This window comes from Moschus berezovskii, chromosome 1 (genome assembly GCF_049115385.1).
Source record: "Moschus berezovskii isolate FMDL1 chromosome 1, NW_MosBer_1.0, whole genome shotgun sequence".
NCBI lineage: Eukaryota > Metazoa > Chordata > Mammalia > Artiodactyla > Moschidae > Moschus > Moschus berezovskii.
In genome coordinates, this window is record NC_142460.1 from 73,731,930 (window position 1) to 73,745,384 (window position 13,455).

The 13,455-nt window shown below is 42.7% G+C and overlaps 1 protein-coding gene across 4 annotated transcripts in view; it reads right to left on the bottom strand.

The window, feature by feature from the left end:
• Positions 1-12,805, bottom strand: part of CD47 (CD47 molecule) — a 63,000-nt gene extending 50,195 nt beyond the window's left edge. For 3 of the 4 annotated variants that reach the window (XM_055419311.2, XM_055419230.2, XM_088836772.1), the window contains exons 1-2: positions 12,618-12,805; positions 34-381 (exon numbers count right to left, since the gene is read on the bottom strand). In XM_055419311.2, the coding sequence (XP_055275286.1) occupies positions 34-381; positions 12,618-12,663 (394 nt within the window). In that variant the 5' untranslated portion in view covers positions 12,664-12,805. Of the gene's footprint in view, positions 1-33; positions 382-2,361; positions 2,524-12,617 lie in introns of those variants that run through there. The other variant, XM_088836774.1, reaches the window with a different exon arrangement.
• Positions 12,806-13,455: the final 650 nt, after the last annotated feature.

Below are 13,455 nucleotides of genomic sequence, written 5' to 3' on the forward strand. Positions count from 1 at the left end.
AGAAATAACAGGGAAACTTTACAGAAGTCTTACCGACACGATATTTCAGTTCTATGATGGTTTCCCCTTCTCTGCTCAATTCTGTTACTTCGCAAGTGTAGTTTCCTAAGACGGCATCACTCTTATCCATCTTCAAAGAGGCAATGCCACGCAGTAATTCTGATGGTGTGATTTTTGCACTAGAAAAGTTACTGCTGGGCTTGGACATCTGCTGACTTCCATCAAAGATGAAAATGTTTTCTCCTTTAAATTTCCATCTGACATACAATTCAGTAATGTTCTTCGTCTCCACATTATTAACAAAACATGGGATGACAACGGTTTGATTGCAAAGGGTATATTCTACAGATTTGATTACATTAAATATTAGTTGAGCTGAACCTGGAAAAGAGAAATAAAATTGTTTCATTTCATACAGAATATTATGAAATCTTAGGTATGTTACAAATTCTTAAGATAAAGAGAAGTGCTTCTATTGTTCACTTAAGCAAGCAAGCAACTATAGAGAAGATGGGTGAAATGAAAAGAACAAATTATTTTAATATTAATGTGCTCAGCTGATAGACAACACTGTACCTCTTCTTTATTCGTTCCCACTTACACAAAATATACATTCTAATGCATCCTGGGAATAAACTCAGCAACTGTGTTAGAACATGCAGATGTAGTATCTGGCTTTGGAAACTCTGAAGCTTGTGTCTTCTGATATTTAAAGAAAAATACTGTCTTTACTATGAGAAAATTTTTAAATTGAAAGTAAAACCAAATAATATATTCAGTCTCAACTTCTATACACTTTCTCCAAATAGAACTTGCTAAACTGATAAGGAAATTTATTTCAACCCTAGGTTGCATTTCCAAAAAAGGTAGCAGGCTCTACTGTACTTAAATATAAAAAGTAAATCACATGAATCACATCACATCTTTCCACTAGGATGGTAAGCCTTAGAATGCTAAGGATTAAAAAAAAAAAAACAACATTCTCTACAGCTATTTTCCCATTGAAAAATACAGACAGCAACAGACATTCGGTATGCAAGTATCATAAAGGATTATACACAATTGAATGGCATTTTCCCACTCCCACATTTCACTGAAACTAAGGAACAAGTTCCAAATATATATTACAGGCGTCCCTTTCTTCTAGAAACCATAAACCACCCAAAACAAAGCTAAGATGCAAGCTGAAACCAAGAGCAGATACTACTAGTAAGTAGCATGTATCCGATCAACTCTTTTCAATAGTATAAACTACTGGCTGTTGCCTTATAAAAGAGAGGTTGAGAAATGGGTCCTCTTTCACGCGGAATGTGCAAAAATGTGGACAACCTGTAGTTATCCTCCATATTCTTCAGCCATTTATCGCTTCTTTCATGTAAGCAGTGAGTTGGTATTTCCTTTAAAAAAAGGATTGACAGATATAAATAAAACCTTAGGTTTAATTGTTCATCTTTAAGATTTTTCCTTTATCAGGGGCACAGGATGTTATTACTCTAGAACATAATTACTCTTCAATAAATGCCCACTGAATTGAATTCTGGGCTGCAGCGCGGAATATGAACTGAACAATGTTCAGAAGCCTGAGAACAAGTCCCATCTCTGTCTGTCACTTTTCAGGGTGCAACCTTAAGCAATTCGCTTAACTATCTATGCCTTGGTTCAAAAAATGAACACTGGGCTGCTTCACAGGATTGTGCACGCTAAGTCACTTCAGTCACGTCCGACTCTCTGTGACCCTATGGACTGTAGCTTACCAGGCTCCTAAGTCCACGGGATTCTCCAGGCAAGAATCCTGGAGTGGGTTGCCACGCCCTTCTCCAGGGGATCTTCCTGACTCAGGGATCGAACCTGCATCTCTTGTGTCTCCTGCAATGGTATGCAGGTTCTTTACTACTAGCGCCACCTGGGAAGCCCCTCACAGAATTGTGGTTGGCATCAATGGAGAAAACATATTGGTAAGTGCTCTGTACTGTGCTATAAATATGTAAGGTCATACTATAAAACTAGGCACTCCAGCATCTTAATGTAGTGCTCTGGACCTTCTCTGACTGGCAGGTCTAATCTGTTACATTTCTGGGAATTGCAGTCTAAATCAACCCTGTGGTCATCCACAGCTCACGTTCCCCCAGTTCTCTCCATTTCTAGCCACCTAAATATCAGGAAGCTACAGGCAAAACCTGGACTTCCAACTGCATTCTTCACAATGCTGGAGTTATGAATTACTTCCCCTGAGAAATAAGCACTGGGTGGAGACTATAGAGTATACAAGGACAGAATAAAGTGGTTATGATGCTGGAATTAGAAAGGAAGGAAAGTGTCAGAAACTATGGTCAACGATTTTGAAATGGACTAAAAGATTACCAGAAGTCCTTTCAACGGGGTGCTGGGCCTTATTGGACAGATCATTTCGGAATAACTCTATAGCAGCCTGGGCCCCTTGCCAAGACTAGGCTGTTTTTACAGTTTTGTAAGATGTAGAAAACTGATGGCAATGCAAACGATTCATATCCATAGAGATACAAACAAAGTTTGTTCTGCAGTTGATTTGGACCTGTTGGAAGAGAGGAATTTTTTTTTTATTATTACATTTTAGGGACTTCCCTGGCAGTCCAGTGGTTAGGACAGTGCTTCCACTGCAGGGGGCATGGGTGTGATCCCTGGTTGGAGAACTAAGATCCTAAATGCCACACAGCATGGCCAAAAAAAAAAAAAAGAAGATTTTATTGCCCTGAGGACACTGACCAACTTTGCATCTATCCACAGATTCATTTCACCATTCCTGACTGCCTATATGTACATGTGTCTATTCTTCCACTTCTCTTTTTTTTTAATTAACATTTATTTGGCTGCATTGGGTCCTTAGCCACAGCATGCAGGATCTTTAATTGTGGTATGCAGATTCTCAGTTGTGGCATATGGGATCTAGTTCCCTGAAAAGAGATCAAACCTGGGCCCCCTGCACTGGAAGTGCAGAGTCTTAGCCACTGGACTGACTACAAAGTCCCTTCCAATTCTCTTTCAAAACCAAGATGGTTGTACCATCTTGTTGGTTTGCTTGTTAATTAATGTGTGAAATAAAAACTTTGACACGTGAGCATTTCATATTTGTTTGAGTCAAACTATACCTCCTAAAAATTATCCTTTAATTAAAGAGATACAAGTACAGAGCTAAGTTACCTCAGCAAACTTTTTTAGAAGCCTCCAAGTGAGTACAAAGTGGTCAGCAAGCACTCAGTGACTTTATAACTTGTGTTTAGAAAATGAATTTTCTGAATACAGAAAGCGCTGATTCCACTGCAGTATTTGTTGTAATATTAATACAGCCAATTTAAGCAATTTAAGTTGAATAAATGCTGTCAATAAAATTCAAAGTGAAATTGACCTGGATCAACTATAATTTGAATAACCCTTGCACTAACAATTAATAAATACAGTCCAAAAATGTTGCTTCATCAGCTGTTAACTACAACTTCACCCTCTATAAACATTTGTTAAATAGCTATAAAATAGTGAAATTATTTGATTTTCTCTATTTTGCCTACTGCCTTATGATGAAACAGCAAAGAAAAGATCTAAAATATACAGAGCAAATAGAGGATCATATAGATAATTATCATGAATAAGTAAATTCTGAATAATCAAGAAATGCCTACAGCAGTCTAATCAGATAGGAATTGATAAGTATAACCATCCGTGAATAGGAATTGATAAGTATAACCATCCGTGATGCCGGAGTTACAGATAAATTAACAAGTGAAATGGGAAAATTAACTTATATCAAATGCCAAAAATATTGGACCTTACAACTTCTGTGAATACAGACTACCAGCTCGAACCATCTCACCTGATCTGAAACCCTTAACAGGAGGTACGGATACAATAATGAAAAAAATGTAGGAATCATCTTTAAAAAACTTAGAATTCTCACTTGGGGGACTGATGAAAGTGAAAAAAAAAAGTTGCTCAGTCGTGTCCCACTCTTTGTGACCCCATGGACTATATAGACCATGGAATTCTCCAGGCCAGAATACTGGAGTGGGTAGCTGTTCCCTTTTCCAGGGGATCTTCCCAACCCAAGGATCAAACCTAGGTCTCCCACATTGCAGGCATATTCTTTACCAGCCGAACCACAAGGGAAGCCCTGGGGGACTGATACGTACTTTTTATAACCCAAGGTCGCAAGTGCTTTCTTTCCTACATGAACAAAGTGCTATGGATGGACAAGAGAGTAATCAGTCTTTAGACTTCTAGGAAAATGTTTGTTGCTACTACAGGAAAAACAGAAGACTATCAAAGACTCTGCCCATTTAGTTAGGACTTCATTCATTTACCTTTTCACATGTTCCATGCAAAATTTCTCTCTTTTAGAACAACTCTGAAAATACTCTCCTTCTGTAAGAGCTTATCCAATACTCTCCAAAGGAGCCCTCCCTTCGTATTACTTCAAACTGAGTCCTCCAGATAAGAAACCAGAAGCTTCCAATACTTCCCCCTAGACATTCTCCTGCTGCCCCACCTATCCACACCTCTCTTCCCCTCCCTTCTTCCTCTTCAGAAATGAACTCCTTCACTTGAGAGCTAGTTTCCATTTCTGTCTACACACTCATCAATATCAAGGACTTTCCCTAGTTGCTTATCATCCTCTGACATCTCCCAAGTTCATTTACAACAGGTTTAAAATTTTTTTAAAAATACTTGAATATTAGCCAACTGGACAAAAAAAAATCCCCTGTACTTGTCTCTCTCTTTCCTGGCATCTGGAAAGGTAAACTAAATGCATTTCTTCACCTCTTCCTTCAGCCCTGCTACCTGGCCTCCACCTTGCCTTCTTCTTTACAACAGCTCTTGCCAAAGTTGCCAGTCATCCCCTGTGAAAACTGAATGTACATGGCTCGCTCTCCATCTTGACTTCTCTACAGTTCTTGAGCCTGTGGGGAGCCCCTTCTTGTCTCTTGGCTTCTGTGTCTCTGAATTTCCTCCTAGTGCTTTCTCCACCCCCATTGCAGCTTGCTTGCTTTACTGAAATCTATTCCTTGACTCACAATACATATTAGGTTGCTAAGGACTTCCTCCCAAGCCCTGACCCCCACCCCTCCCCACTCCAGTATTCTCCCTTACTCCAGGTTTTAACTACCCACACATTTTATTTAACTAAGGTCCACCTTTCTCCTTAGCTGCAGAGCTTGGGAAGCCAACCATGTGCTATGCATTTCCACTTGGATGTACTACAGTTACTTCAGAGTCAACATGAACAAAAATCTATCTACCTTCTGCCTACATTCATCCCAAATCCTCACCTCCCTAAAGTACTTTTTATTAACTATCAGTCAACCAGACCTAGACCTAAGAATCTTGCTAGATTCTGCCCTCTCCTCAGCCAGGTGAGTTCTGGGTAGGCTCAACCTATGTAACTGTTCCTAAATCCAATGTCTGCTATATGAATTAACTAGACACTCACCATTTCTGCCTTGAACTATTGCTGCAACCCCTAACTAGCTCCCTGCCGTCAGCCTCAAAGTTTCCCCATCCTAGTCATGCATTTTGCACAGTTCCCAAAATAACTGTTCCAAACACAAATGTGCACTCCTTTGCCTAATATACTTTAACAGCACCCCTTCCCCCACTTTCAGGCTAAATTCAAGTGCATTAGCATGGAATACAAACCAGGTCCTTCAGGATCCTGTCCATCCTCACTTCCTACACTCTCTTATTTCCCAGGTAAGCTTCAATCATAATAATGCCCTTCTAGCAATTCCCTGGATATGTAAATGTACGCTCATCTCCAGGCCTTTCCCCACTCAGACAAGCTGTTACCCAGCCTAAGGAGGCCCATACCTTTCACTGGAGGTACAGGTAAGAGCACACACTTGGCTCAAGACTTAGCACTTCCTAGGTGTATAACCTTAGGCAAGTTACTTAATTTCTGTATCTCAGTTTCCTCACCTATAAAATGTGACCAGTGATCATGTACACCTCATAGAGATTTTGTTGAGATTTAACAAGATAATGAATACGGAGTTCCTACTGCAGTGCCTTTCACTTACACAGGAAATGTTCAATTAATGGCAGCTACAATTCACTAACTTTGGCTCTTCCTCAAGGCACAGCTGAGACGTTCAATCCTGTCCCCTAGTTGCTACTACTCAACTCTATTCATCCCTCCTTACTGCTCCTATTCCCCCAGTTCAAGTGCTGTTGCTCAGCACCAAATCTTGTAACTCTGTTTTACTCTACTGATTTCGCCATTAGGATAAAAAGGAAGAAATACAAGGACAATGTATTCATTTGATATCTTATGGATCTAATTCAGGGTCCAGCCAGTAGGGCTCAATACATTCCTCCTGAATGTAAAAATTTAAAGTATGAATCCCGTGAAAAGAAAATCTAAATATCATATCAGGGAAGATTCACTCTTCTTCCATATTTTAAGAGACTCCGCCACTGTTTCTTACTTCTATAGCCCTGATTATGGTATCATGAGGCTACATATTTTAATGAAAAATCTAAACCAAATCGGATGCAGATTGGATGGAACAGTTCCTTTAAAATTACTTGACGTCTCTAAGAATGCTCCTCCTACCAGGCGGTGTTTAAACTGGATGAGTTGTAACATCCTAGAAAAGGAAGGGCTTTTTAGGCCATAACAAGTACAGAGGAATAAAGAAAGAATACCCAAAGGCCAATGATTATTCAAGTGAACTCCAGGAAAAGGGGCTTGAAAAGATGATTAAGACTTATTGTAAAGGCTTCCTTGAATGTCATTGTGGGAAGTCTGGAGCTGATAACCTAAGTAATGGCAAACCACTCAGACTTGATTACATTAAAAAGAATAATAATAACACAGCAATATGAAGGGTGAATTGAGGACAGGAAGAGCTTTGGGAAAGGAGATTCATTAAAAGATGGCTGCAATAATCCAGGAAAATGACAAGTGAAGAGAAGGCCAAAAATAATAGTGAAAGAACGAAAAAAGCAAACGGACGTTAAGTCAGATGTGAGAGGTAAAGGAGAAGAAGCAAGAAGAATTACAGTTACTAACTAAAATAGTATGTATAACTAATTAGATTGTGGGTTAACTATAGAGTAAAGATACTTAAGAGATTCAGCAGTAAATATTCTTTCAATATTCAACAGGCTGAGCATTAAAAGTACCAGTGGCACACTCAAATGGAGATGTCCAGTAGATCCCAGGATATGTCAGTGTGGATTTAAGAAGAAAGGTCTGAGCTACAGAGACTTGGGAATTACCAAGAGTATAGCTGGTAACTGAAACTGTGAGCATAAACACGATCACTCAGAGAGTCCTTGCAAACAGAGCAGGCACCAGAGAATAAAATGCTGGGGAACATCAATATTTATGGAGCAAACAGTTAAAGAGGAACAAACTAAGGATGTGAGAAAAAGAGGTGAAGTAGGTGAGGCAGCAAAGAACACCACTGCAGACACAAGGGAAGGGTCTTAACTATGGACAAATAGACGTTAAGCAGGATGAATAAAAAAAGCCTCTAGATTTAAATTTTCATCCTTAGCTTCTTTATCTGCAGCGATGTCAGCAGACGAGGGACTGGAGTCAGACTGCATTTGAGAAGTGAAGGGGAGGGGAGAAAGAAGAGGCAGTGATTCTCTATGAATAAATTTGGCAGTATAAGAAAGCAGGCTTCCTTCGTGGCTCAGCTGGTAAAGAATCCGCCTGCAATGCGGGAGACCAGGGTTGGGAACATCCCCAAGAGAAGGGAAAGGCTACCCACTCCAATATTCTGGCCTGGAGAATTCCATGGACTGTTTAGTCCGTGGGGTCACAAAGAGTCAGACAGGATTGAACGACTTTCACTTTCACTTTTGTGGGCTTCCCTGCTGGCTCAGATGGTAAAGAATCTGCCTGCAATGCGGGAGACCCAGGTTCAATCCCTAGATCAGGAATATCCCCTGGAGAAGGGAATGGCAACCCACTCCAGTATTCTTGCCTGGAGAATCCCATGGACAGAGGAACCTGGTGGGCTACAGTCCATGGGGTTGAAGAGTCGGACGCGACTGAGTAAAAGTAACACACACAAGAAAGCAAAGAAAGAAGGCGATAAAGCAATAAGGGAAAGAGCGTGGAACCACTCTTCTTGTTTGTTTTTAATATGGAGTCAAACTTGAGCACGTCTTCAAACTAAGACGAAGGACTCAATGAAGAGGGAAAGATCTAAGGTACAAGACTGAAGGATTAAGGTGATTAGGCAGGTCTCCAAGATGGTGGAAGTGAAAGACCTGTAGACAGGGGGTCTCTCCTTGGAAAGGTGAATAGGAACACTTCTGACACTGGGTGAAGGAGGAGAATGCGACGAATGATGCCTAAGATCTTATAGACAAGTTTAGTAATGGTGGGTGGGAAGCTGAAAGAGTCCACACCACACATCACTATTTTCTGCAGCAGAGTAGGAAGTTAATTATTTGTTCAGGATGGATGATCAGGAATGGGGTAAGAAGCCCCAACAGTCACTAAGGTAAATGAAGCAAAGCTCATGAGTCAAGGTACCTGCTAGAAATAAATCCATCTAATTTCTGCCATCAGGCTTGGGTTCTGGTATGAAGAACTGGAGTCTCAAACTGAATCAGGTTAAAATCAGGGTCAAAGCAAGGATTTAGTCAGATCTCTCCTCAACAGAGACCAAGTAAAGTCAGGTTAAAAGGCAGGTGTCCACAGGTATTTAGTTCTGACTCAAAATTATCTCCCACTGGGGTTTTAAATGGTCCCTATAAGAACAGAAGTAGTCAACCTAGAGTTATAAGGCCCAGGGCAGCTTAAAGGTAGTAACATCCACAATTACAGCCTTTTCAAGCACTTAAAACATATTAAGTACTATTGAGGTATAAAAACAAAAGATCCCTTCTCTTTACAAACTACACTTTAAGTTATTAAGAGACATACAGTCTGAAATTTGTCAGTATGCCCAAGAAGGCCTTGCAAAATGCTTAAAGCATAACATGGGTTCATACTTACTTGAAACAGAATAAGCAATGTTGACAGACCCTGCACTTACCCAATCCCTTGACTTACTGTTTAACTTGTGCATGTGTGTGTGTGTCTGTGTGTCTGTTAGTCGCTCAGTCGTGTCTGACTCTTTGCAACCCCATGGACTGCAGCTCACCAGGCTCCTCTGTCCATGTAATTCTCCAGGCAAGAATACCGGAGTGGATTGCCATTCCCTTCTCCAGGGGATCTTCCAAACCGGGGATTGAACCCAGGTCTCCCACTTGGCAGGCAGATTCTTTACCATTTGAGCCATTAAGTTCAAATATGCACTTAATTTAAATCCTAATTTAAATCTCAAGCCCTAGGACTGACCAGATTCTGATGGCTCAGTGTTAAGTAATCAACCTGCAATGCAGGAGACACAGGAGATGCGGGTTCAATCCCTGGGTCGGGAAGATACCCTGGAGGAGGAAATGGCAATCCACTCAGTATTCTTGCCTGAAAAATCCCACGGAGGGAGGAGCCTGGTAGACTACAGTCCATAGGGTCGCAAAGAGTAGGACACAAATGAGCAGCTGAGCACACACACACCGTGGAGATGGAATAAAAATATTCAGAGCAGGGTGTAGCTTCTAATTCCTGTTTCAACTCCATGTAACCACAGAGAATGAAAATCCAGAGTCTACTGTCTTAGTCTAGGTATACCACAATCAAATTTCCTGAGGGCTCTATACATTTTTTCACTTTAGTACTACAACATGTTTAGCAAAACTGATCCTACACTATCATTCTTGTTCTTTTATCATAGAAGAAATATCAGCACTAGTACACTGGGTGAAATTTGCTTTATCACAGCCCAAGAGTGCATTATATTAGGCTGAGCCACAAGATACAAAAATACAGAAATTTTGATCTTGTATAATAAGGTATGACAGCAAAATAAGCTAAAAGAGGGGTAAAATGGTTACGTGAAAACTATGTCTCTAAAAGAAGATGAATGTATTTAAAAAATGACGCCTATTCTAGCTAGAGTTGATTTAATATTAAGTAATGCAAACTTAGTTTTAATAATTCATTTTGGATTTAGAATGTTTATCAATTTTGGGGAAACCACCTATTTCTCTACTTTAGAACCTGGCCTTTCAAATCTTCATTAACAACTCCTTGGGAAACATAAAACATCTGCCAAAATACAGATGACAGCATGAGCAAGTGTCCTAATAGTAGGCATTTAGTGCAATGCTTTAGCACCCTGCCTCTAGACTGCTGGGCGGCCCCGGAAATAAGTGCATTTAAAGAGGCATTTACTTCCTTAAAATGGCAAATTGTGGTTCAAAGTAATGTATCTGTTAGGAGAAAAGAAAACATTTTTGTTTAAGCCAGCCAAATTACTACTAGACTTAGACAATAAAAATGTTTTAAAATCATGTGGACCCATGATTCTAAAAACTCACTTTAAATAAAGAAAAATCATTCAACCACTGAAAAGACGGTTCCTATCAGTGTCATTATCTGAGTAACCTTTTATTTACCAGTTAGTGAATATCACTGAAGCTGATGATGATGTGCTTTCAAACAACGTATAATTGGACATATGAGGGAGGGAGGAGGAAAGGAGAACAGTAATAATTCATTCTGCGTCTTGTAAACCAATACAGAAAACTGTATTTTGCCTGTGATTAAAAGGAATGGGCATAACTTCCTTTACTATAAAGATCAACTGAACCTGTAGTGGCTACCAGGAAATAGCCTTTGACCATCAATCATTTATAAATGAAACCGAAAGCAAAATCAAACCTGAGTACAAATAAACGTACAAATCCATGACTTCCTTACTCATTGGAGAATCTAAATTCAGCCTTCCAAATACTTGGGTTTACAACTACTTGTGTTCTGAAATGTAACATTTCTTCCTACATGCTCTTTTAAAACTACATATTAAACACACATGCACAAAAATACATTATAGCTTATGATAAACACTATCCCTTCCTGTTTTATATTCAATACTTAACAACTCAAATGTATAATATCTCTGTTTTGCTTTTTTTAGGTCATTATTAACTAAGTACAATAAAAGACCATAAATTCTGAATTCTAAGACTCTGTAGGGATTTGAGCATATTAATATTGTATGTAAATGAATGCTAATCATACGTGATCATACCTATTACTAAAGGAGGCCTAACCAGTTCTATCCTCAAAAGTACCATTCTAGCAGTTCTGTCTAATCTACTTGAAAATAGGACCCTTGTTTTTAAAACAGTGCATGATTCACTTTTTTTATGCTTCAAACTAGCTTTGAGACCACCGGTCTGATTTAGTAATATTACAAATTCATAACCAGGTTCAGTATAAGGCTTTCTGATCATACAACAGGTTTCTGAAAGCAGTATTATCTGAGCTATGATGGTGACGGGCAACAAGACGTTAAGGATGATAACAGAAAACACTACCTTACCTAGTATCAACCCTTTAGATAACAGAGATTGATTATTAAGAGCTCCAGCATCCCAGGAGGCTTCACAGAGGGGGAAGGAGCTAAGTCGGGACATAAGGGCATTTTGTAAACAGCTTGAAGTCACAAGCCTTCACAAATGGTAGAGGGAGGCTAATAACCCATTTAAAATCTAATTAATTTAGCATTCCAGAATTAAATGTAACAACTGCTTGATACTACCACTCAATTCTGAATTTTACAAAAAGTTCACAACAGAATGTATAGATGTGAAGTGTGACAGGCACTATAGAGCCACGAAATTCCTATTCCTTCCTCAGTTTTTACAGGCGAAGCACACGTTCTAAAAAAGTGAAATGGATTCCAAAAGCTTGGGGGGCCAAAACGCCTTTGGCGTTGAAAGACATCAAATCCCACTCCCGCAAATGTGTTTTGACTAGAGGTTACTATCTTCATACTTGAAGCGAAATCTGGATTACTTTTAAAAACGGTTCCCCTAAATAAAGTAGGAAAACTTGAACGCGCAATTTAGACTATATTGAAGTGGCTGATGATGGTGGGGCGTGGGGGTAGAGTTTCCATCCAGTAAGCTATATTCCTAGGCTTTTTTTTTTTTTAAAGCAGCCAGAGAATCTTCTGATTAAACGCTGGGTTGGAAATGAAACTTAATTGTGTCCTTTACGTCCCCTTAACTCCTCTGTTCGTGTGGGAGGGCAAACGGAGGAAACCCCTTCTAGCAGACTTTGCCAAAATGCGTACTTGCATCACAAGAGGCTCGGGCCCTCCTACTCTCCTTCCTTCAACCCCCAAAACGTTTAAAGCACGGGGAGGGACAGGGGTACGAAAGAGGGGTACCCTAAGAGCTGCCAACCCCTCGCCTCCGATCGCGCCCCTTCTCTCCACAGCTAATTTTTGCGCGAGATGCACGGTTGGAGTCTTCCTCGGTGGTGGCAAACAGGGGAAGATGTGCCCCGCTCTCACGCAGAGGGAAGAGGAAGAGGAGGGAAAGGAAGAAAGGAACCGGGCGCCGATGACCCGCTGGGCCCTCCCGCGTCCGCACCCGGGGCGTGCAAGGGCCCGCTCGCCCCGCGCCCCGGCCACCCTCTCCAGGGAGCCGCCGGGCCAGCCGGGGCGCAGCCCACACACCCGCGGGGGCGCCGAGACACAAGCTGCAGATACCAAGAGCTAGTGACCACTCACCGCAGCGCCCCGAGCCCAGCAGCAGAACCACGACCAGGGGCCACATCTCCGCGCCCGCCGCTGGGTCGCCGCCGCCGCCGCAGGCGTCTCGAGCAGGCGCCGCAGCAGACAGAGAGGACCCGCCGCCACCTCCTGTCACAGGCAGGACCCGCCGCCCGGGCTGCCCGGCCGCGCGCACGCGCGCTCCCGCCGCCCCCCGCCCGCGCGGGCCGCGCACGCGCACTCGGCCTCGCCTCCGCCCCGCCTCGGCGGCTGTTGACGCCGCGCCCTCCAGACTCGCGGCTTCCAGTTCCCGCTGCCGCCTGCTCCCTGGCGGGGGCGCGCGCGGGGCTTCGCGGTCGCGCCCCGCGGCTCCCGGGCCGCCTCCTCCCGCGTCAGTGTCCGCACGCCGCCCGCCCCCCACCCGCCGGAGGCTGAGTGTGTGTTCTCCCGCTCACCGGGGGCCTCGCTGCACCCGTCCCTGTCTGCTGTTCCCTTTTTACCTCCCTGGGGACCCCCGATCGTGTCTCCGCTGGTCCTCTCCTGCGTTCACGCCCAGCCTCACGCTTCAGGAACCCCCCTCCCAGGCGCTGCTCCGAGAAGCTACCTCGGAGCCCCCGTCCCTCTGCAGCCCACGATCGCTCGCCTCCCCCTTCATCCAACGTCCTCCTGCGCGCTGGGACCTCCGCGGCTCCGCACTTCTCACCCCTGTCCATTTCCCCCGGAGCTCCGCCGCCTGCAGCGGGAGCGCACACCGCGCGGGGGGCATCTCAACGCTTCCCCCGCCGGCGGCGAGCCCGGAGGGACCACGCCTAGGGCAGGTCGCAGGCGGTCGCGTGTCCGCTGGGAACTTCCACTC